The 22,493-nt window shown below is 36.2% G+C and overlaps 1 protein-coding gene across 6 annotated transcripts in view; it reads right to left on the bottom strand.

Moving 5' to 3' along the window:
* dennd1a (DENN/MADD domain containing 1A) overlaps positions 1 to 22,493 on the bottom strand; it is a 1,314,459-nt gene that overhangs the window by 706,990 nt on the left and 584,976 nt on the right. For all 6 annotated transcript variants that reach the window (XM_051931936.1, XM_051931935.1, XM_028809158.2 and 3 more), the window contains exon 7: positions 12,827 to 12,907. In XM_051931936.1, coding sequence (XP_051787896.1) covers positions 12,827 to 12,907 — 81 coding nt within the window. The remainder of the gene's footprint in view (positions 1 to 12,826; positions 12,908 to 22,493) is intronic.

The following is a 22,493-nucleotide window of genomic DNA, read 5'->3' as shown; positions in this document are numbered from 1 at the left end:
TAAATAGAGAAAAACATAAAAGCACTTTGGTTATGTTCAGTTATTACTACATACACACACACACAGGCACACAATAGTTGCGTGGTTCCCCTCAGATGATAAATCGTACCTTAACTACTCAATCCAAACAGGCTCACAGCAACAGTGCAGCTCAGTGAAACAAAGCCGTCCCTAAGCACCTCTTTGATATCTTTTCTTGCTTCACTGCCCATGAAATGTCTGAAACAAGGGCAAACCGGCAGCATTCCTTTAAACCACTGGTACGAAACAGCTGAAATATCCCATCAGAATGTATGTGCCAATGAGACAGCCTGCCCTTTGGGGTCAGGCAAACATGCTGTTTCTACTAAAGTTCTGTTGAGCAGCAATGGGTTATCTCCACAACTAGCCAATGACCTGGCAGGGCCAAACCCCTGCTACCTGTCGACTGACATTAGAGAGGGGACTGGTGAACATAAGCTCCTTGCAGTTGGAGGTTAGAAGAATAAAAGAAAATCAAAGTGTGATGTGAACTTTGTTGGCTGCAACACTGGCTTTAGACAGAGCAATTAAAGAATGTGATTTTGTGAACCTGACAAGCTACATATAATGAGGGACTGGTCAAACTAAATTGTACCATTTACTTTGCTAAGTGAAGACATCCAAGCAAAATCAAATGAAGAAACATCTTGGAACAGATGAAATATTCAGGAGAGCAATAGTGGTTGCTTTTTGCTCAATACACTTTAACAAAATGTTTTTTGGTTTAATATATGACTCTATTAAATCAAACAAAAATACTGCCTGTTTCTGCCTTAAATTTGAATAAAAGCTGCCCTTTACATTTTTAAGTCCAATATCATCTAAAGCCAGCCGGCAAGGCCAATCACTCCCCACCAGAAGTCACAAGAGACAATGTAAAAGAAAACAAAGAAACTCCAAGCTGCATTGAAAATGGCTGGCTCTGTACTGGAGCACTGACAAAGAACAGCCAAGTAAAGAGGCTTCAGCTGTACTCCCAAATAAAAGCCACCATAAAACTGCTTTCACTGAGGACTGGCATATACTACTACATCTCTCACAGTTGTTTTGTTTCTTTTCTTACTTCCCAGCACAAATGGTTTTAAATGAAACATGTAAATCAATACAAAATTTGCCTGATGATCTCAGTAATTTCACTGAAAATAATAATAATAATGACCAAAATGATATATGGTAAAATAATGTACATATATTATGTATTTATAGAGTGAATAGGTACAAACACACACAGAGCATACAAACAAAAGTGAAAATTTCCATTTATTTTATTCATACTTTAATAAGTGCCATTTTAACAATATGAAAACTTTTAAGCACATATCAAGTCATCAGAGAACTCAGAGTTACAACAGCACAAAATTCTATTTTAAATAAAAAATTGCACATTTTACTCAATGTTCTTGATATTGGTTTTAAACCAATAAATGGCGAGGAGTAAAAAAATCACCATTTTCCATAAAAATCAGAAAACAAAAAAAAATCTGAAATATAAAAAAGTCAGTGAAGAATTGGTTGCTATACTCAATAAATTAGTTTAAAGTCTGATTAATTATTTTACATTTCACATACTTATTTACTGTAAAAAGTGAATAATTTTCATATTAATTTTTATAAAATTAAATACAACATTGGATCAGTGAACAAAATATTGTGATTCAATAAATAATTAATTGCATACTGAATGCATCCACTTTGTACTTATGGCAACATGACAAATTCAATAATCTAATCTTATAGCACAGCAAGTAATCTCAATTGATTGCCTAGAAGTTACATCTCCTGATGCTCCACAGAGGATCTAACAGATTTGTTGTTTTAAACAAATACGAGTTACTTTAATAATGAGGATCAGTATCTGGTGGTTAGGAATTTAGCCTTAAGTTATTATTAGAATTTTATTTATAAATAAAACAGATAATTAAGGACCTAAGCAGGCTTTTCAACTGTTTTGTTGGTGAAAGGATTGGTGCAGTTTTAAAAATTACACTAATCCTAAATATAATTAAATTAAGAACAGTTACGGGTGAATGAAAACATATAAAACAGGAGTGTAAATAATAATTAAACTGTCAATTTTTAGACAACATCCAGAAGGTGAAAATTAGGTTAAAAAATAAAATATTTCATAATACACTGCATATAAAGAATCTGTTATAAATAACTTTGCATCATTACAGTCAGCTAGCCAGACTGATAGTTAACAATTTGTTAAACATGTTATTGTATTACACAATCACTGGTGAGCTCTATACACGTTTAAAATGTTTAAAAGCACTTCTTTGATTACAATGAGTTTACATTTTCTGACAAATATGTTAAAAGAGATGCAAACAATAAGCATTTTCTAAAGGATTACAAAATGTGTCATCTTGTTTGAAGTCTTTACACATAATCCATGTAAAGTGCACAGCATATGCTGATGAAAAAACAAAACCACCAGCATAAACAGGCAATAAAAACAAATACCATTGTAGTGAATGTGACGACTTAAATGGTTATTGACTGCTTTGAATCAAATGTCATACAAATATGTATTTAAACTATTTCAAACTAATTTAAAAAAATGATTCATAAGAGATTCAGTGGTAACAGATTAACAAATCACATGAATGTCTCATCATTGGACATGCACAAATACAACAAAAAAGGTTTATAAAATGCATGAAATGGCTGTTAAGTGCTGTACAAAATTTGATTTCACAACATACATGCATTGTGTGAACAATTTGTGAAATAAATGTTATACATAAATACACATACATACATACATACACACACATACATACACAGTAATCCCTCACTATATCGTGCTTCGACTTTTGCGGCTTCACACTATTGCGGATTTTATATGTAAGCATATCTAAATATATAACACGGATTTCTGCAGACAATGGGTCTTTTTATTTCTGATACATGCTTCCTCAGTTGGTCTGCCCAGTTGATTTCATACAAGGGACGCTATATCAGTGGCGGACCGTGCATTTCACACCTAGACCTTCAGTAGTGCTCCGTCTGAATCAACCCGCCCCTCAAAAACTAGTTTATGGTTATAAAAACCATCTTAATATGCAGAAATACAGTATAAAGAGCCGTTGCATCACAGATAGATAACTCTGTAGCCACAATAAATGCCTTTATTGAATAGACAAACCAGGGGTGAACAAGTTCCTTTCTACTGCAGCTACAGCCCGCGACACACATAAAAAACATCAGTAATAACTCATAAACTTGCAATATTATTTAGCAAAATCGCAACATTTTACTCACCAAAAATTCGGATTATTTGTAAACAAAATCCATCCTCCTCTCTTTCCTCAAAACAGTTCAATTACTCTGTCGTACAGATTATCCATGCGCTTCAGTTCCACCATGAAGTCCCTTTCTATCTCCATCAAAGCTAATGCTGAAAGTCGAACCTGCCCTGTCATATTTCTGGCATAAGTTTTAATTCGCTTTATGGCTGAAAATTTCCGCTCGACAGAAGCAGTGGACACGGGAATGGTCACCGCCAAACATACCAATGTGTACAGCTACCCCATGATGCTCTCATTCAGATTTTTCTATTACACCATCCTATCCAATCAACGGGTCTGAATACGGTGACGTTGCAGTACGCCTGCTAGAGGGCCCTAGTGAAACCAACTCAAAATCTGATTGGTTGAAGCAACAGTTTAATCGACATTTATTTTGTGTTAGAGGGCCTGCAGAACGGATTGTGAAGGCCTCTGGGCAGACTTCTTTGACTTTGACCCTGCCTGGCAACAAATGATGGCTGAAATGTGATTGGTTAAATGCTTTAATACGAAAATAAATGTCTAGAAGCAGGCACAGCACAACCATCAGAAAAGCTATGAAAGGAAGCGGACAGACTATTTGGAATTATTTAATAAGTATTCATGGACAAAATATAATTAACATCAGTTTGTGATTCAGATATTTTTTTAGGCCAGCAGAGAAGGCCTTGCAGGCCCTGACGGCCCGCCACTGCGCTATATAGACATATATACACATACACACACATATACATACTGTGTATCTATATATATATATATATATATATATATATATATATATATATACACATATATATACACACACACACATATATATATATATATATATATATACACAACAACAACAACAACATTTATTTATATAGCACATTTTCATACAAAAAGTAGCTCAAAGTGCTTTACATAATGAAGAAAAGAAGAATAAAAGACAAATAAGAAATTAAAATAAGACAACCTTAGTTAACATAAAAAGGAGTAAGGTCCGATGGCCAGAAAAAACAAAAAAAAAAAACTCCAGAAGGCTGGAGAAAAAAAATAAAATCTGTAGGGGTTCCAGGCCACAAGACCGCCCAGTCCCCTTTGGGCATTCTACCTAACATAAATGAAATAGTCCTCTTTGTAGTTAGGGTTCTCACGGAGTCACTTGATGCTGATGGTCATACAAGCTTCTGGCTTTTAATCCATCCATCATTGTTGGAACATCATGGTGCTTTGGGCAGATGGAATGGAAGAGAAGGTCTGTGATATGGTGATACATATTTGCTTGGAGATCCACGAAGGGAGAAAAAACGAATCACGTATCATAAAATAGTTTTATTCCTGAGCTTTCAACCCCTATCAGGGGTCTTCATCAGAGGATAATGCTTAGACTTACAAGAATCAAAGGCAATATATAGCAACACATTCATTGGGGGGGTGGGGGGGGTTGGAGGTGACTAAGTCAGTATGATCAAGGGGGGGGGGGGGGGGTTGTATAGTTTAATTATTGTGTACATGTCCTTCTTAAGTTGGCATATGCTGGATTTATGTCCAAGTGTCTGTTGATGGCGTTTTCATCTGATAGCCAAGACTCGGCCAACTCTCTGGCACTTTTAGTACAGGCCTTAAATTTTACTTTTACGTTGTCCCAGTTGAATGTGTGTCCTGTCGATTTAGTATGTGCATATATCAAAGATAGTGCGTCCTTTCTTCTGACGGCGTTGCGATGTTCCTGTACACGTGTTGAAATTCTTTTTGACGTTTGTCCTATGTATACCGCTGAGCAAGAATTGCATGGAATACTATAAACTGCATTTCGTATTTCGGCTGTCGATTTCTTGTTTTTAGCATTAAACAGGACCATGCGCAGATTGTTCGTGGGTTTATGTGCTATTCTGATGCCCCACTTGGTCAGGGTGTGTGCCGTGCCTTCTGACACATTATGGTGATACGGGAGTGAATGCCAGGTGGGGTGGGGGTTCTGATTTAAGTCGATTGTATGCTGATTCCTTTGGCGTCTGCTGTGTAGACTCCGATTAATGAATGTTTTTGAGTATCCATTCGAGGTGAAAAGTTGGAAGAGATAGCGTCTCTCATTAATTTTTGTTTCCTTGGTATTACAATGCGTGTGGACTCGTTTAAATAGGGTTTTCACGCATCTCCGTTTATGAGATACCGGGTGGTTGCTGGCGAAGTGTAGAATCTTGTCTGCGTAGCATTGTTTGCGGTAAACACTTGTGGTCAAGGTGGCGTCACTATTTCTTTTGATGTAAATGTCCAGGAAGTTGATGTGTCGATTGATTTCTTTTTCCATTGTGAACTGGATTGCAGGGAATACTGTGTTAATATGATTGTAGAACTCATTCAGCTGGTTCTTTCTTAATATGACGAATGTGTCGTCTACATAGCGTATCCAAATTTTGGGTGTAATCTGGGATAAAGCTATGTTTTCAAATCGTTGCATTACCAATTCAGCTAGGAGTCCAGATAATGGTGATCCCATTGGCATGCCTTCTTTCTGTGTGTAATACTTGCTATCAGATGAAAACGCCATCAACAGACACTTGGACATAAATCCAGCATATGCCAACTTAAGAAGGACATGTACACAATAATTAAAATTAAAAAAATTCACTGAACACAAGCACAACCTTCTAGACTGATGGCACTTGGCAGACTGACTTGTGAGGAGCGTAACTAGATCGCCCTAGCGGCCCAACCACGTACTACAAGTACCAACCTAACAACAACAAAATTCTGGTTATTTTTGGGTCCCCCCTCGTATATATATGTATATATACAGTGCATCCGGAAAGTATTCACAGCGCATCACTTTTTCCACATTTTGTTATGTTACAGCCTTATTGCAAAATGGATTAAATTCATTTTTTTCCTCAGAATTCTACACACAACACCCCATAATGACAACGTGAAAAAAGTTTACTTGAGGTTTTTGCAAATTTATTAAAAATTAAAAAACTGAGAAATCCCATGTACATAAGTATTCACAGCCTTTGCTCAATACTTTGTCGATGCACCTTTGGCAGCAATTACAGCCTCAAGTCTTGTTGAATATGATGCCACAAGCTTGGCACACCTATCCTTGGCCAGTTTTGCCAATTCCTCTTTGCAGCACCTCTCAAGCTCCATCAGGTTGGATGGGAAGCGTCGGTGCACAGCCATTTTAAGATCTCTCCAGAGATGTTCAATCGGATTCAAGTCTGGGCTCTGGCTGGGCCACTCAAGGACATTCACAGAGTTGTCCTGAAGCCACTCCTTTGATATCTTGGCTGTGTGCTTAGGGTCGTTGTCCTGCTGAAAGAGGTCAAAAGCGCTCTAGAGCAGGTTTTCATCCAGGATGTCTCTGTACATTGCTGTAGTCATCTTTCCCTTTATCCTTACTAGACTCCCAGTCCCTGCCGCTGAAAAACATCCCCACAGCATGATGCTGCCACCACCATGCTTCACTATAGGGGTGGTATTGGCCTGGTGATGAGCGGTGCCTGGTTTCCTCCAAACGTGACGCCTGGCATTCACATCAAAGAGTTCAATCTTTGTCTCATCAGACCAAAGAATTTTCTTTCTCATGGTCTGAGAGTCCTTCAGGTGCCTTTTGGCAAACTCCAGGCGGGCTGCCATGTGCCTTTTACTAAGGAGTGGCTTCCGTCTGGCCACTCTACCATACAGGCCTGATTGGTGGATTGCTGCAGAGATGGTTGACCTTCTAGAAGGTTCTCCTCTGTCCGCAGAGGACCTCTGGAGCTCTGACAGAGTGACCATCGGGTTCTTGGTCACCTCCCTGACTAAGGCCCTTGTCCCCCGATTGCTCAGTTTGGATGGCCGGTCAGCTCTAAGAAGAGTCCTGGTGGTTTCGAACTTCTTCCACTTACAGATGATGGAGGCCACTGTGCTCATTGGGACCTACAAAGCAGCAGAAATTTTTCTGTAACCTTCCCCAGATTTGTGCCTCGAGACAATCCTGTCTCAGAAGTCTACAGACAATTCCTTTGACTTCATGCTTGGTTTGTGCTCTGACATGAACTGTCAACTGTGGGACCTTATATAGACAGGTGTGTGCCTTTCCAAATCAGAAACATCAACGATGATCAGTAGAAACAGGATGCACCTGAGCTCAATTCTGAGCTTCATGGCAAAAGTTGTGAATACTTATGTACATGTTCTTTCTCAATTTTTTTATTTTTAATAAATCTGCAAAAATCTCAAGTAACCTTTTTTCACGTTGTCATTATGGGGTGTTGTGTGTAGAATTCTGAGGAAAAAAATACATTTAATCCATTTTGGAATAAGGCTGTATCATAACAAAATGTGGAAAAAGTGATGCACTGTGAATACTTTCCGGATGCACTGTATATATACACATATATATACGAGGGGGGACCCAAAAATAACCAGAATTTTGTTGTTGTTAGGTTGGTACTTGTAGTACGTGGTTGGGCCGCTAGGGCGATCTAGTTACGCTCCTCACAAGTCAGTCTGCCAAGTGCCATCAGTCTAGAAGGTTGTGCTTGTGTTCAGTGAATTTTTTTGTAAAAGTAGTTTTGTGCAAGCGTCGTTTTTTTACGATGGCCGATTATCGTGAGCAACGTGCGGCAGTGAAATTTTGTTTTCTTCTTGAAAAAAGTGTTGCAGAAACTATTGTTATTGAAACGGTATGACAACCCTGAACCACCCACCCTACTCACCGGATTTAGCTCCGTGTGATTTCTTTTTGTTCCCTCGGATTAAAAAAGACTTGAAAGGAAGGCGTTTTGCTGACGTCAAAGAGGTAAAACAAGAAACGACCAGAGCATTAATGGGCATTACTTCAGATGAATTTAAAAAATGTTTCGAACAATGGAAAAAACGGTTAGATAAGTGTATTTCCGCCAATGGAGAGTACTTTGAAGGAGACTAATTGTAGTTTGTACAGAAAATTAAATTAAACACGTTTTAAAAATATTTCCGGTTATTTTTGGGTCCCCCCTCGTACACATACATATATATACATATATATACACATATACATACTCAAAGTATTGAGATGAACTTTTGTTATTGACCAAATACTTTTTTTCCACCATAATTTTCAAATAAATTCTTCAAAAATCAGTCAATGTGATTTTCTGGATTTTTTTTCTCAGTTTGTCTCTCATAGTTGAGGTATACCTATGATGAAAATTACAGGCATCTCTCATCTTTTTAAGTGGGAGAACTTGCACAATTGGTGGCTGACTAAATACTTTTTTGCCCCACTGTACTTATACATATATATATATACACATATACATATATATATATACTGTATATACACATATACATACACATATACATATACATATATACACACACACACACACATATACATATACATATATACATATATATACACACACACACACATACATATATATATATATATATATATATATACACACACACTCATATATATCTATAATAATAAAAGGCAAAGCCCTCACTGACTGACTGACTCACTCACTCACTCACTCACTGACTGACTCACTCATCACTAATTCTCCAACTTCCCGTGTAGGTGGAAGGCTGAAATTTGGCAGGCTCATTCCTTACAGCTTACTTACAAAAGTTAGGCAGGTTTCATTTCGAAATTCAAAGCGTAATGGTCATAACTGGAACATATTTTTTGTCCATACACTGTAATGGAGGAGGCGGAGTCACGTATCGCGTCATCACGCCTCCTACGTAATCACGTGAACTAAAAACAAGGAAGACATTTACAGCACGAGTCACACGTGGGAACGAAGGTAAATGACGTTAATTTTTGACTGTCTTTTAATACTGTGTAAGCATACATATTAACACGTGCAATTAAACGTGTGCATTTACGGGGTGATTTCTCAGGCTTAAAAGCTCACCTTTTATCAAACGCGGGAACAAAGGTAACTGACGTTGTTCACTGTCTTTTAATACTGTGTAACCATACATATTAACACATGTCCAATTAAACGTGTGCATTTACGGGGTGATTTCTCAGGCTTAAAAGCTCGCCTTTTACTAAAAAGGTAAATGCAAAACTATTTTCAATCAGTTTATTGAAACGCTCCCGTTAAGGATTGCAATAACATATTCGCGAGATAAAAGAACGAAGTAGGGGGAAATGGAGGAAGAGCCGCAAACAGCGAAGAGCAAAAAATTAATTAAACAATTGAGAACGGAGCGAGTTAAGCATACAAGCATGTTCATAAGGGAAACAAAGCACGGTGTAAAACGTAAGTTTAAATTAAGTTTATAGAAACGCTCCCGCTGCGGATTGCAATAACATATTCGCGAGATAAAAGTTTAATGAGAAGACACGAGGTATAAACGAACCACACGCCGTGGCGCAACGTTTGGGGCAACAGTTTCAACCATTCTATGATCTGCTTCTCGCAACTGAAAGACGGCACATGGCGGATGTTAGCCGACTTGCTGACCGCAACATTAGGGGCTTCAACTATGGCGCTGACGCCACATCTCAGTGCCAACACTTTGCAGACTCTACTTAAAAGACACGCCCTCCTCACTGGACAGTTAAAAACACCAATCAAACTAACGATGACATCAAGTATTACCCAATCAAAAGTAGGAAAGGAGGCATCTTCATAAAATGCGTGTGGGATGATTTGCATGAGACGCTGCTTTAAAAAAAAAATGATTAAAAAAATACGGGATAAATCCCGTCCAGTATTGATTCAAAACGGGACGCGCAATTTCATTCTCAAACGCGGCACGATTCCGTATTTTAAAGGACGGGTGGCAACCCTACAGTGCCAGGTAACCACCCATACAATCAGATTGTGATTCAGACTAGGAATGCAATGAATGTAATTACCCCGATCTACATACAAGGCGAAAGTCTTGCAACATTCAAAGATGATGGTTTGGGATAAGTACACCATACAACATAAAAGAGCTTATGAAGCCTTGAACCGAAAAAAGCAAGATCTCAGAGATCGTAAAAAAAAAAATAGGAGGTAATGTCGTTTTACTCGCTGTAGATTTTAGTCAAACATTACCAGTTATTCCACGACGGAGACCAGCAGATGAACTCAACGCGTGTTTAAAATCCATGCTTCTCCCATGCTCGGTTATATGTCGCGTGTTCTCGGGTAGGTGCACCAAAAAATGTATACATTTAAGCATGTAATGGGCAAACAAAAAATGACGTATACCCGAAGGCACTGCAGTAGTACTTAATGTAACTTTACTTCTTAAATGTTAATGTTTTACTGTTTAATAATTTATACGCTTCTTATATGTTGTTCAAATTCTTTTATCAAAATACCACTGACAGCGCAATGCACGATAACATGGAGTGAATACACCATACGCATCCGCCCACGGCTGCCCTGCTGTGCGCAGATACGAGTTGATTCTACAATAATATAAAATAAAGATAAAAAGAGTAAAATAATCATCACCCATAAAGCGTGTGTGTGTGTATATATGTGTATATATATATGTTGATATGTGGATGTGTATATGTATATATATATATATATATATATATATATATATATATATATATATATATATATATATATATATATATATAGATATGTATATATATATGTGTATATGTATATATATGTTTATATGTGTGTGTGTGTATTTTATATATATAAAACACAGCAACACTCATAACAATGACAACACAATTACATTGACAATCATGTTACGTTATTTTTAAAATGTTTCCTTTTTTTTTCATAACCTCTTTAACACACTACTTCTCCGCTGCGAAGCGCGGGTATTTTGCTAGTATATATATATATATATATATATATATACACACATATATATATGTGCTATTACTTCAAGTGATATTTGTTTAGTGTTCATATTTGCAACTTTATAAACAATAACCAGGCATTGCTCTATGGGAGTTCAAGATGCTCAAGATAAATATCTGTTGAAATACTGTCAACACAGGAAAGCAGTCAATGGAAAATGTTATAAAACGCTATGAATGGTATGGTATGAACGGAACTGTGTTACTATAAGCCATCATTGTATATACCAAGGAAATTGTTGATGTAGGACATAGTAATGTCTTGAAAAATTAGTCCCCAGTCTTCTCTTTGCATCATTCTACTGGATCATTTGCATCATTCTAACCCAAAAAAAGACATCCATTGGTTGCAACGAGTGCAGAATGCAGCTGCCAAAATCTTAACTAGGAAAAGAAAATCTGAGCACATCTTTCCAGTTTTGATGTCACCATATTGGTTGCCTGTGCCATTTAGAATTGACTTTAAAATACTGCTTATGGTTTACAAAGCCTTAAATAATCTCGCTCCATCCTATATTTCAGAATGCCTTTTACCTTACACTACAAATCGTAACCAGATTTTAAACTTAAAAGAAGCGGTGGGGCAGCCTTCTGCCTTTATGCACCTAAAATCTGGAATAACTTTCTTATAGAAATTTGTAGTACTAGGGTGTTGTAGAAATTTGGCAGGCTAATACAGTAGAGCACTTTAAAAATATTGCTAAAAACCCATTATTTTAACAAGGTTTTCTCATAGCCTCATTTTAGTGTAAACCTGATAATCGATAGTTCAATGCATATACAGTTTTTATCATGGCACCACAATCAATACTAACCCCTACTTTCTCCGCCGTTCTTTTTCTGCTTTTCTGTAGTAGTGATCTGCACCACCACATTGATGGATTGAAGGCCAGATGTCCACATTATAATCATCATCTAATTCTTTCATATGAAGCCTGAAAACCATGAGGTCTGATTTAGATCAGTTATGCTAGGTAGAATGTCCAGTGAGGGCTGGGCATCTCGTGGCCTCGGAACCCCTGCAGATTTTTTTTTTTTTTTTCTCCAGCCCTCTGGTGTTTTGTTTTTTTTTTTTTTTTGTTTTTTTTCTGTCATCCCGGCCATTGGACTTTACTTTATTCTTTGTTATTTAGTATTGTCTAATGTTATTTTTATATCGTTTAATTTTTTTTATAAACTTTTCTTTCTTCATCTTGTAAAGCACTTTGAGCTACATCATTTGTATGAAAACATGCTATATAAATATATGTTGCTGTTGATGATTCAATGAGTGTTACTAAAAGTCAACCATTCAGCACATATCACAGCCAGCACTGTCTCACTGTTACAGCTATATGGCCATTCTGTAGCACAGACTAAAGGCTGGGCTTCTAAGCAGTTCAATTAATTGTTTGTACAATTAGCAGACGCACCAGAGACACAGTTCTGTTGTGCTTATGGTGTATAAGCATCCTGACTTAGTCTCTTGCCAGTTAATGACTTTTCTGACAGGTCCAAATACCAACTCTGGAATAGTGTTAGTAAGCGTAATGGACACCATGCACACAAATTGAATTGTTGCTTCTAAGTGTAAATTTAAATTGTTTATTTATTTTTTCTCAGAATGGACATCTAGTACACACTGTGATTGTGAATGCATTATCATGAATATTTCATTAACAGCACAAAATTTGAATTTAGGTTTTTACAGTAAAAGTCAATTCAATATCATCATTCTGACACTTACCACACTAAGATGAACAGGAACGCCTGGCTCTGGTATAGAAAGTGTGTATAATGTTTCCAGCAATTCTTTCCTTTGGTTGTCCTAAAAAAACAGAAGTAATGGCATCAAAAAGCAAAACAAATGAATTCATTATCTTAATTACTAAATCTATGTAGAACTACTTGATTTCAATATAATTTAAATCCCTAATTTGTTGCTGTTTCTTTGACTTTCCTAGTTACCCCGACTGTACACAGAAAGCATGCTTTACAAAAACATCAGTATCAAATCTTTATCAAATGCACCAAGTTATTTTAATAAGCTTATTTCATATTAATGTCTTAAAACAAATCCAGAAACTCCAGATAATAGCAGCATGTACAAGACAGATTTACCAAAAATAATGAGAAAGCATTTAATTTAAAATAAAAGAAGTTATACAAATCTCAAGGATGTAAATTCAGAAATGTTATTTTTATGAAAATAAAGACAGCTCTGAGTGGCTAGGGTGGAAAACAGCCATAAGGAAAAAGTTATTTTGAACATGAATATTACATGCCCTGTCTCACATACAATGGACAGGCAGAGCCAAATTAAACAAATATTTATTTACCTGTTATTTAAACATATTTTTATTTATGAAGCCCAATGTGTTTGGTGACACTAATTACTATAATAACTAGTAAGACAACTGTACAAGTTCAACTACTGTTTACTAAATCAAAAATTTGGAAAGAGCTAAAAGAATGCAGCTATGGATATACAGCATATTTTGCTAAAGGTTTAAATGTTAATTCTCTTGCCCATGAAAATCTTTAAGAGACGAATCAAACTGCTAGTAAACTAATACAAGTAAATTTCATTATAAAGATAAAAAGTGTTATTACAAAAACCTTTGACTATAAGATAATACCTATAAGATAATACCTACCGAATAGAAGTCAAAACTTCATAATCTAGTACAGTACATAAAGCTGTAAACAACATGATGAATTATTGTCTATGTAAAAGGATATGTGGGTGTGAAGGTAGGTAGCTAGATAGACAGAAGAGTGGATGAAAAGTACAGACATAAAAAATTAGTACCTACTACATGCACATTATTCAGCATTCATCAGTGTGATCTCAGTATTGTAACCAGAGATCTGTAAATAAGGAACCCAATTACACCAGGCATCCTAGGTTTGTCTCTCTCTCTCTCTCTCTCTCTCCCTGCCTGCAATCGATCTATTAAAACTCAGATAATAAAGTACCTTTCCCTTGAGCATTATTGATGTCGGACATACAAGCTTTGGGATTGTCTAATGGGCTATGATTGGGAAAGTTAGATGGGGAAGAATTTAGGTGATGCACAGCCAGAAACATGTACCTAATTTTTGCCCTTAGAATGTAGTAGGATTTTGGTTAAGCCTAGATTAGGAAGACCCGAACAGGAAACCATTCTTCATTTTGGAACCAGACACTGAGGAGTGCAGACCTTCCTGAGTGAAGCCCAAGTTGTCTACAAATTGAAGCTACTGAAAGACAGCCCCAACTTTACAAAATGTGTTTTTTTAAGACCCCTGAAATTAACAAAGATATTCCCAGTAAACCCAGTCCTTTCATCTGTTTTCTTGAATTATATTGCATAATCTTAAACTTCATACAGACTTTCAGCAAAAAAGTAATAACATGTTTTATCATCATGAAAAGAAAGACATTCTGAAACACAGGCTGAAACTGTCGGCTGATCTCAGGCCATTTTCTCTTGGTCTACCTGCTCTGTAACCTAATCCAAGTATAGTCAATTTCTGGTCACTTCATCAAAGAGTTAATGAACGATAGATGAATGGATAGATAGATATTCATTTACCACCAAGGAGTAATTTGGCTTTTTTGAAAAAGCTTTAAAAATAAATAAATACATAAATAGATATGTGAGTGAATAAATAAAAATAAACACACATATATTTATTTTTTAATATTTTTGCAACAGTGTCATATTTGAAATAATATTGATAATAGAAGGTAATTACATATTTTAGTTGAGTACATAAAAATGTCTTTAATACCATTTTGCAGTAACATGTAGTGAAAATCAGAGCCCAAATAGGTTTGTGCAATCTGAAAAGAGAGTGCATAGTGATGAAAAAATTACATCAACTCATGTGTTTTTGTGGCGGGTCTATCGCTAATTGGAGTTCAACTATCTTAAAAATAAAGTTCTATCTATTTATCTACCTATCTAAAAATACATTTTTTGAAAGTAGTACCTGATGGAGATATAAAATGTGTGCTGAAGTCCCAAGATAAAATTGTTGGGTGATTTCCACTATTTTGGATAGTAGATTATTGTGATGCTTTACTGAGAAATTTTAGTGCAAAGCAAAATACTGAATTATTATGATATGCAGACAAATTCAGCTTTGACATTATTTTTAGGGTCAGGAAAGTCCTGATTACATGTTTACTCAGTGTATAAATTAAGTGTTATAAACCTATGGTTAGGAAGCTTGTTTCCCATTTTAATTATTTCTGAATAAGTTTCTTGCATTTCTTACTTTTATACTACTGGACATCATGTAATCTACCTGTTACAAATTTAAAGAACTGGATAAGTGAGATGCTACAATAGAGGTTCCAGTTGGGGCAGGAATCTTTTCTACATAAAGCATATCAAGCACAAGCTATGCACTGTTCAGAAGGTGTTTCAGTGTTTTAACACCGGAAGCGTCTGTCAAACAAGTAATAGAGCAATACTTATAAACTATACAAGTGAAAGAACCTCTTTCAAGGGAGATCAGAAAAAGTTATCTAATTTGTAATTGGAGTTGCACAAAATTCTTCTCTGTTTAAAGTTGAACAAATTTGAAAATTAGCTTTCCAATGGGATTTTTTTGAAATTGCAAAACCTTGTACAACATACTGTATTCAAGATATATGAACAAAAATGGACCTGACAAATTTCCTTGTAGAATGGGTGTGCTAAATATGAATAAAATCTGCCCACTGGGAACAGGCAGAGTTTTTTGATGCAGACACACATACAGTACAATCCCTCTTAACCGGCCACCTCGGGACTGGACCCATGGCCGGTTGCCGTTTTGGCTGGTTAATCCGACACATACCTATTTTCATGTAGAAGAATATTTCTAAGGTATGTACTGTACACCTCTTCGACGTTCCTGAAGAAACCATATCCACAAGGCTTCATCCACGATTTCACACATGGGTTTTTTTCTCATACAATGACTGGACAGTGTGGTGTAGCGGGTCCACAGCTCAAGTCAAAAAGGCCACTTTTTAAATAAATAATCGCCGCACTCGCAGCTTAGCAAGTATGTGTGGCCAATCAGTTCCCGCGGAATTTGTAATGCGGGCAATCCTAGCTTAAGTGCACATATGAGGAGTCGTCCGCATTTCGTAATTGTTCCCGAGAACTGCTAATTGCCACATAAGATCCACGTCCCCATGATAAATAGAAGCGCGAGGCGGCTAGGGGGAGAACAGGAAAGAACGGGAGGTTAATGGAGAAGGAAACAGATAGAGGTAAGCCGGTGCAAGAGAGTAAATGAGAGCAGATTCGATGAAGCAAAGGCAGGCAGCTGGGAGGTGAACCACTGCTGATGAGTGTTTGGCCGACACTTGGTGGGGCTGAAGAAAGCGGTCGCTCCAGCTGAGTGATCACGGAGCTGGAGTGACCAGTATTGAAGACGACTGGCCGTCGAAAGGCAACCACAGTCGTGGAGGCTTTGGGCTGGTTAAGCCCCAGCACAAGCGCCCTGGCCGCTGGGGAAAGAACCCAAGTCTCGGTCCGGATGGAGCCCAACATAGCCAGGGATTGGAGGGCTACCGGGCCAGTATGGAAGGCAGCAGCACCTGCAGGTAGGGCGACTCCCCTGTTGCGAAGCCCGATGGGAGAAGCAGGGGAGCCGCCAGATAGAAAGAAGAAGGCACCGTGGAAAATTCATAAAGGAATATGTAAATGAAAATCACTCTGACTGTAGGAGCCCTCTCACCTTCCAGGAAAGAAGGAAGTGCATACATATAATATAAAGAAGAACTCAGGATTTGAAAAAAATTTTATTTTATTTTATTTTAACAGGCCGGTTAATCCGTCGGCCGGTTAATGTGAGGCCAGTTAAGAGGGATTACACTGTACTCTGCAAACGCATTACAATCTTTTCACATTATATGTGAACACACCTAAAAAAATGCAAATCAGCTCATATATTTTTGTCACTCAACATTTATCAATAAACAAACAAGGAAGCTACTCATGAGACATAAACATAGTGCATTCACACCAAGACAGGTGTCACAGAAACAAAACAAAATGGCAAAGTGAGAAATAAACAAAAGAAGAAGCACACTCATTTTGGTGATTTGTGATGGTATTGCAGAAAAGTTAATGGCATAATAACAAATGCAAAGGTTTCATTTAACAAGAATTGAGATTAAAGTTTATTAATAATCATTTTCTACCATAAATAATTTGAATTTGATAATAAGATTTTTAAGAATGCTTGTGGAGCTGGCAAATAGACCTTTTTTTTGTGAAAACAGCAATGGATTTCACCTGATTTTTGTGTTCAAACTCCAAAACAACTTAACTGACACCTCAAGCAGGATAATTTCTCATGTCAAAATGTACTTAAGAACACAACATGTTTCATAACTTTAGTTTATTACAATGGCCTGCACAATTCCTGAATCTCAATCTAGTAGAGGATTTTTAAAGAGAAGTGAAACAGGAGATCCCTGTGTTAAAAATCTGCAGGAAGTACATAGTGCTATCAAGATAGCTTCCGGAATCCCTAATGACTATTTCCAAGTCAAGTCTTTTCTGGACAAAATTGGGGGACATTTATTCAAGAGATTCAAGTGAGACTGCATCTGAAGTACTGTGTGCAGTTCTGGTCACCATGGTACAAGAAAGATATAGCAGCACTTGAAGCTGTGCAGAGGAACCAAGTGCATCCCAGGACTTAAGGACATGTCCTACTGTGACAGACTCAAGAATTAAACCTGTTTAGTCTCAAGCAGAAGAGACTGCTAGGGATGGAATCCAGGTATTTAAAATCCTCCAAGGCATTGATAAAGTAGTTCCAGCAACATTCTTCAAGCTTAAGGGTGAACCATGTAATCAAGGACATCAGGGAAATTAAGGGAAAGTGCATTTAAGAGGGAAACCTTTACGCAAAGTTGTGGTACTCTGGAACAAACTACCAAGACATGTAGAAGAAGTAGAAACCCTGACAACCTTTAAAAAGAATGTAGATGAGCTATTGGGACAGCTTAGCTATTATTTAAACAAACAGGCTAAATGGTCTCCTCTTGTTTCTCAAATTTCTTACATATGTTTCTTCTTGATACTAGATTGTTAGCTAATAAAGTGGACATTCAGTGTATATTGCCAAGGAACAGCCACAGTCTAGCAGCTACAAAGAGAAACACAGTTATGGATAGGCAGGAATTATATCTAAATATGTGCAAATCTTTATTCACTTATCTTTTCTTTTGCCTGAGTTAAATTAAAAACCACTGCCTGCCTTTATTTAAAGAAGTAAATAAAATGAAACATGTAAACTTGCCTGCCTAGAACCTACTGTTGTATATTCAGAAAAAAAATTTCAAAAAACTAAAAATTAATAGTGATACCATGCACAAAACGTAAAGCCCATCTGTCTGTAAATCGTTTGTGCCAATGCTTGTCAAAACTTGGTTTGTAAATTAGTGTTAATTGTACTCAATGAAGTGTAGCTATAATAAATATCTGTGTCATTAGCATATAGATAACAATTTCAATGTATAATTATGCATATTATCTTGTTTACATAAACTAGAGAAAGGGAAAGGCCCTGAACTGAGCCCTGAGAGATCCCGTTAGCTTTAATTAAACTATCTGACTTAACACTCAACATTTGCAATTCCTAATACTCATCATTGCTTGTATCATTATTGTCAAAGACAGGCGTTTATTATGACATGTTTGTTTAAATTTAAACCAATGATTTGTGATTTTATTTTTTATAATAAAATAAATACATTTTATATACATTGTATAATGTATAAACATAGTACATTGAAATACACAGAGTTTAATTACATTAAGTGTTTTGTTCTTTTTTTCTGTGAGAATGAGCAATATCATGCTATAACATTTAGTGTAGTCTAAAACAACTCAGTTCTTAAATTTTGTTTTGCAAGTACCTAAGATTGCAATCTAATACAGTAATCCCTCCTCGATGTGAAACCATATGTTTATATGGTTATTTTTATATTGTCATGCTTGGGTCACAGATTTGCACAGAAACACAGGAGGTTGTAGAGAGACAGGAACGTTATTCAAACACTGCAAACAAACATTTGTCTCTTTTTCAAAAGTTTAAACTGTGCTCCATGACAAGACAGAGATGACAGTTCCATCTCACAATTAAAAGAATGCAAACATATCTTCCTCTTCAAAGGAATGCGTGTCAGGAGCAGATAATGTCAGAGAGAGAGAGAGAAAAAAGCAAACAATCAAAAATCAATAGGGCTGTTTGGCTTTTAAGTATGCGAGGCACCGTGCAGGAAGCATATCGCTTGACAAAGCAGCCACATGTAAGCCCAGCAAGGAAGGGAGCAATGTGAAAGTAATCTTTCAGCGTTTTTTGAGGAGCGGCCGTATCCTCTAGGGGTTCGAAAAGCCCCCATGCTCACAATATATTTGAGGAGTTTTATTTAATACTTAATACACGTTCTGGTTGGGTGGCTTCTCAGCCATCTGCCAATAGCGTCCCGTGTATGAAATCAACTGGGCAAACCAACTGAGGAAGCATGTACCAGAAATTAAAAGACCCATTCTCCGCAGAAATCTGCGAACCAGCAAAAAATCAGTGATATATATTTAAATATGCTTACATATAAAATCCGCGATAGAGTGAAGCCGCGAAAGTCGAAGCCAGATATGGCGAGTGATTACTGTATACTGATAGTTTAAGGGTTGAAGAGTCAAGTCGTTAATCATTATTCTATATAACTGTATGTATTCCACAGCATTATTAACTAGCTTTGCTCTTTTGCGCCTATTATTTTGCTTGTATACTTTTTTTACATTTTTGACATGAAAATGCTGTTAAATTCTTTCATTTTCCATTGGCCCAAGGTGAAAGATGCATCAATCAAAGCATTCATTTTGTATAGCAGATAGGGGTAAAGACAGAAAAACTGTATTTTTTTATTTCTTACAATATGCTTCCCAAAAAATCAAGGTCAATACTGCATTGATGATAACAAATATTAAGGTAATGGCTGCTTGAAATAATGAAGAAGGCATGAAAATTCAAGCACACATGTAACTTAGAATGATACTTGTTTCAAGATCGTTTCATCAAAAAAAATTTGAATATCTGTTTCCCCTGCTGTGATTTTTTTTGCGTTTGTTTATACTTATTTGGTTGACTCTTTAATCTAAGGTGACTTTCAACATCTGAGATAAAACTGGTTACATTTCTTTTTTTTCTGCTTGAAGCATAAGCAGGTGAAGTAACTTACTCCTGGTTGCACAGTGTCAGTACCTTAAGTTGAAGCCTTAACCACTATGACACACTGCCATGATTTGAAGCACCTATGCAACACTAGCAGTTAGGATATGTGCTGAAAACAGCACTCATATGGAAACTTATGAGAAGTGGACAGAGATGCCCAAGATTCATCTGTAATTAAAGTGGTGAATAAGCATAAGACCAAGGTTGATTAATATCTGGTAGACACTGAAATCAGTTTGAGGAAAATATGTTCAGTTGAGTGTGGTGTCCACTAAAATGAAATTCATGTAATTTAAGAGTTTAGTGTACAAAGTATCACTTCAAGACAGGATGACTGGATCAGCAAGCTAAGAAAGAAAGAAAGAAAGAAAGAAAGAAAGAAAGAAAGAAAGAAAGAAAGAAAGAAAGAAAGAAAGAAAGAAAGAAAGAAAGAAAGAAAGAAAGAAAGAAAGAAAGAAAGAAAGAAAGAAAGAAAGAAAGTTTTCAATGACATGTATCCCGTCCACTCATCCATTGTTGGCTTCTTTTTTGTGTGTGATGCTGCCTAGATATTCTACAGGTCAGGGGAATATACAATCGATTAATCAGGTTCTGAAAACAGATATAGTGGATTTGTAGAGACAGGATGTGAACTATGCTGCACATCTTCTCTTTGGCATTCTATCATTTAGTACTTTCAACCAACAAATTATTCAACAGAAGTGTCTTTAAGATTGACTACTGGGGCTCCTTCCTACCCGCGTCAATACACCTTTCTGGAATCTCAGATGATTGGGAAATACATTTCACTAATCTTTATATATCTATGACTTAATATGTTGCATTCTCCCGACTGCCTTGTCTAGAATCGACAAAGCAACCATCAACTGGAATAGCAATACAGCACTGCAAGAGAACAGAATTCATTTTGAACATTGTATGTTGCGGCAAAATAAATAAATGTAACCAATGGATTCATGGGACTTCAAAATTCCTGAAAAGATATTTTAAAAAAAGGAACCGTCAGAACAAAAATTAAGTCACAAGCCAAATCATGCCATCTTTAGCCTGGATGTATGATTTGCATATTCCAAGTGTTTGGCCAGTTTTGGAGGTTTTCAAAGTCTGCTTGAGTTGTTTTTTTTTTTTTTTTTTTTTTTTTTAAATTTTGTATTCCATCTAATTTTAGAGTCGTTTTCACATAATAGTTTCTATAATTTTCAATGGTATAGGAATAAAGGTTATTAATCTATAATTACTAGGCTTAATTTTGCCTCCCTTCTTTTGAAGCAGAGTCACATTTTACAACTTTCCATTCATCTAGAATATTTCTAAAAATTCTTTTCAAGACTAGGCTTTCTGGCCCATGAGGTTTTATTAGTCTGCAACACATTAACAGCCTAGGCAAAATTTACTGTTCTGCTTTGCAATGTGAAAACTTACTGCTTTGTTTTCACTTTTGCCTGAGGAATAATTATTATTTTTTCCTTTACAACTACTTGGGTAAAATATACATTTAGGTCATTTTCTAATATTCAATGTGGAGTTTTCCATTTCCAAATCCTTTTCTGTTTGGTACATTAGAAATAGGAAAGTCTTTCTGTTTGTTTTTGGCTTTAATAGCAATTCTTGTTTGATTCTTTAAAGACTAGTAAGTAATTGAGCTATTTCATAAAAAAAAGTTTTTTTTTTTTTTGATACATTTGTGACATGTCTTGTATCATGTAATGGTGACACACACGTGCAGGTCATTACAGTTAATAACTCTTTCTTAAATGACACCACAATTAACATTCTGCTGCCTTTTACTCTGCATTCACAGACTTATAACCACACAAGTAATTTTAGTCTAAACACTTCTTTTAATATTAACTAGTCAAGAATAGTCTTTAACTTCTAACTACTGTTTTTTTTTTTAACAACATACAGTTAAATATTAGCAGACAGTTTTAAAGGGATATAGTTTTGGATGTGTTTTAAAGTTTAAATACCAGAAGGGTAGACTTATAAATTAAATTTATTATAAGAGCATTCCCAGATTCTCAGAATAATCTGCTTTAGTGTTTTAAAGAGTATGTACAAAGAATAACTGGTATTAGAAAATAAAGTACAAAACAGTCCACGTTAATTTAATCAACTATTTAATAGGAAAATTGAGATAAAAAAAAAAACTTCACCTTACCAGCCTAAACTTTCAA

Source organism: Erpetoichthys calabaricus, chromosome 9 (genome assembly GCF_900747795.2).
Source record: "Erpetoichthys calabaricus chromosome 9, fErpCal1.3, whole genome shotgun sequence".
NCBI classification, from domain to species: domain Eukaryota; kingdom Metazoa; phylum Chordata; class Cladistia; order Polypteriformes; family Polypteridae; genus Erpetoichthys; species Erpetoichthys calabaricus.
This window is presented reverse-complemented; position numbering and strand designations above follow the sequence as displayed.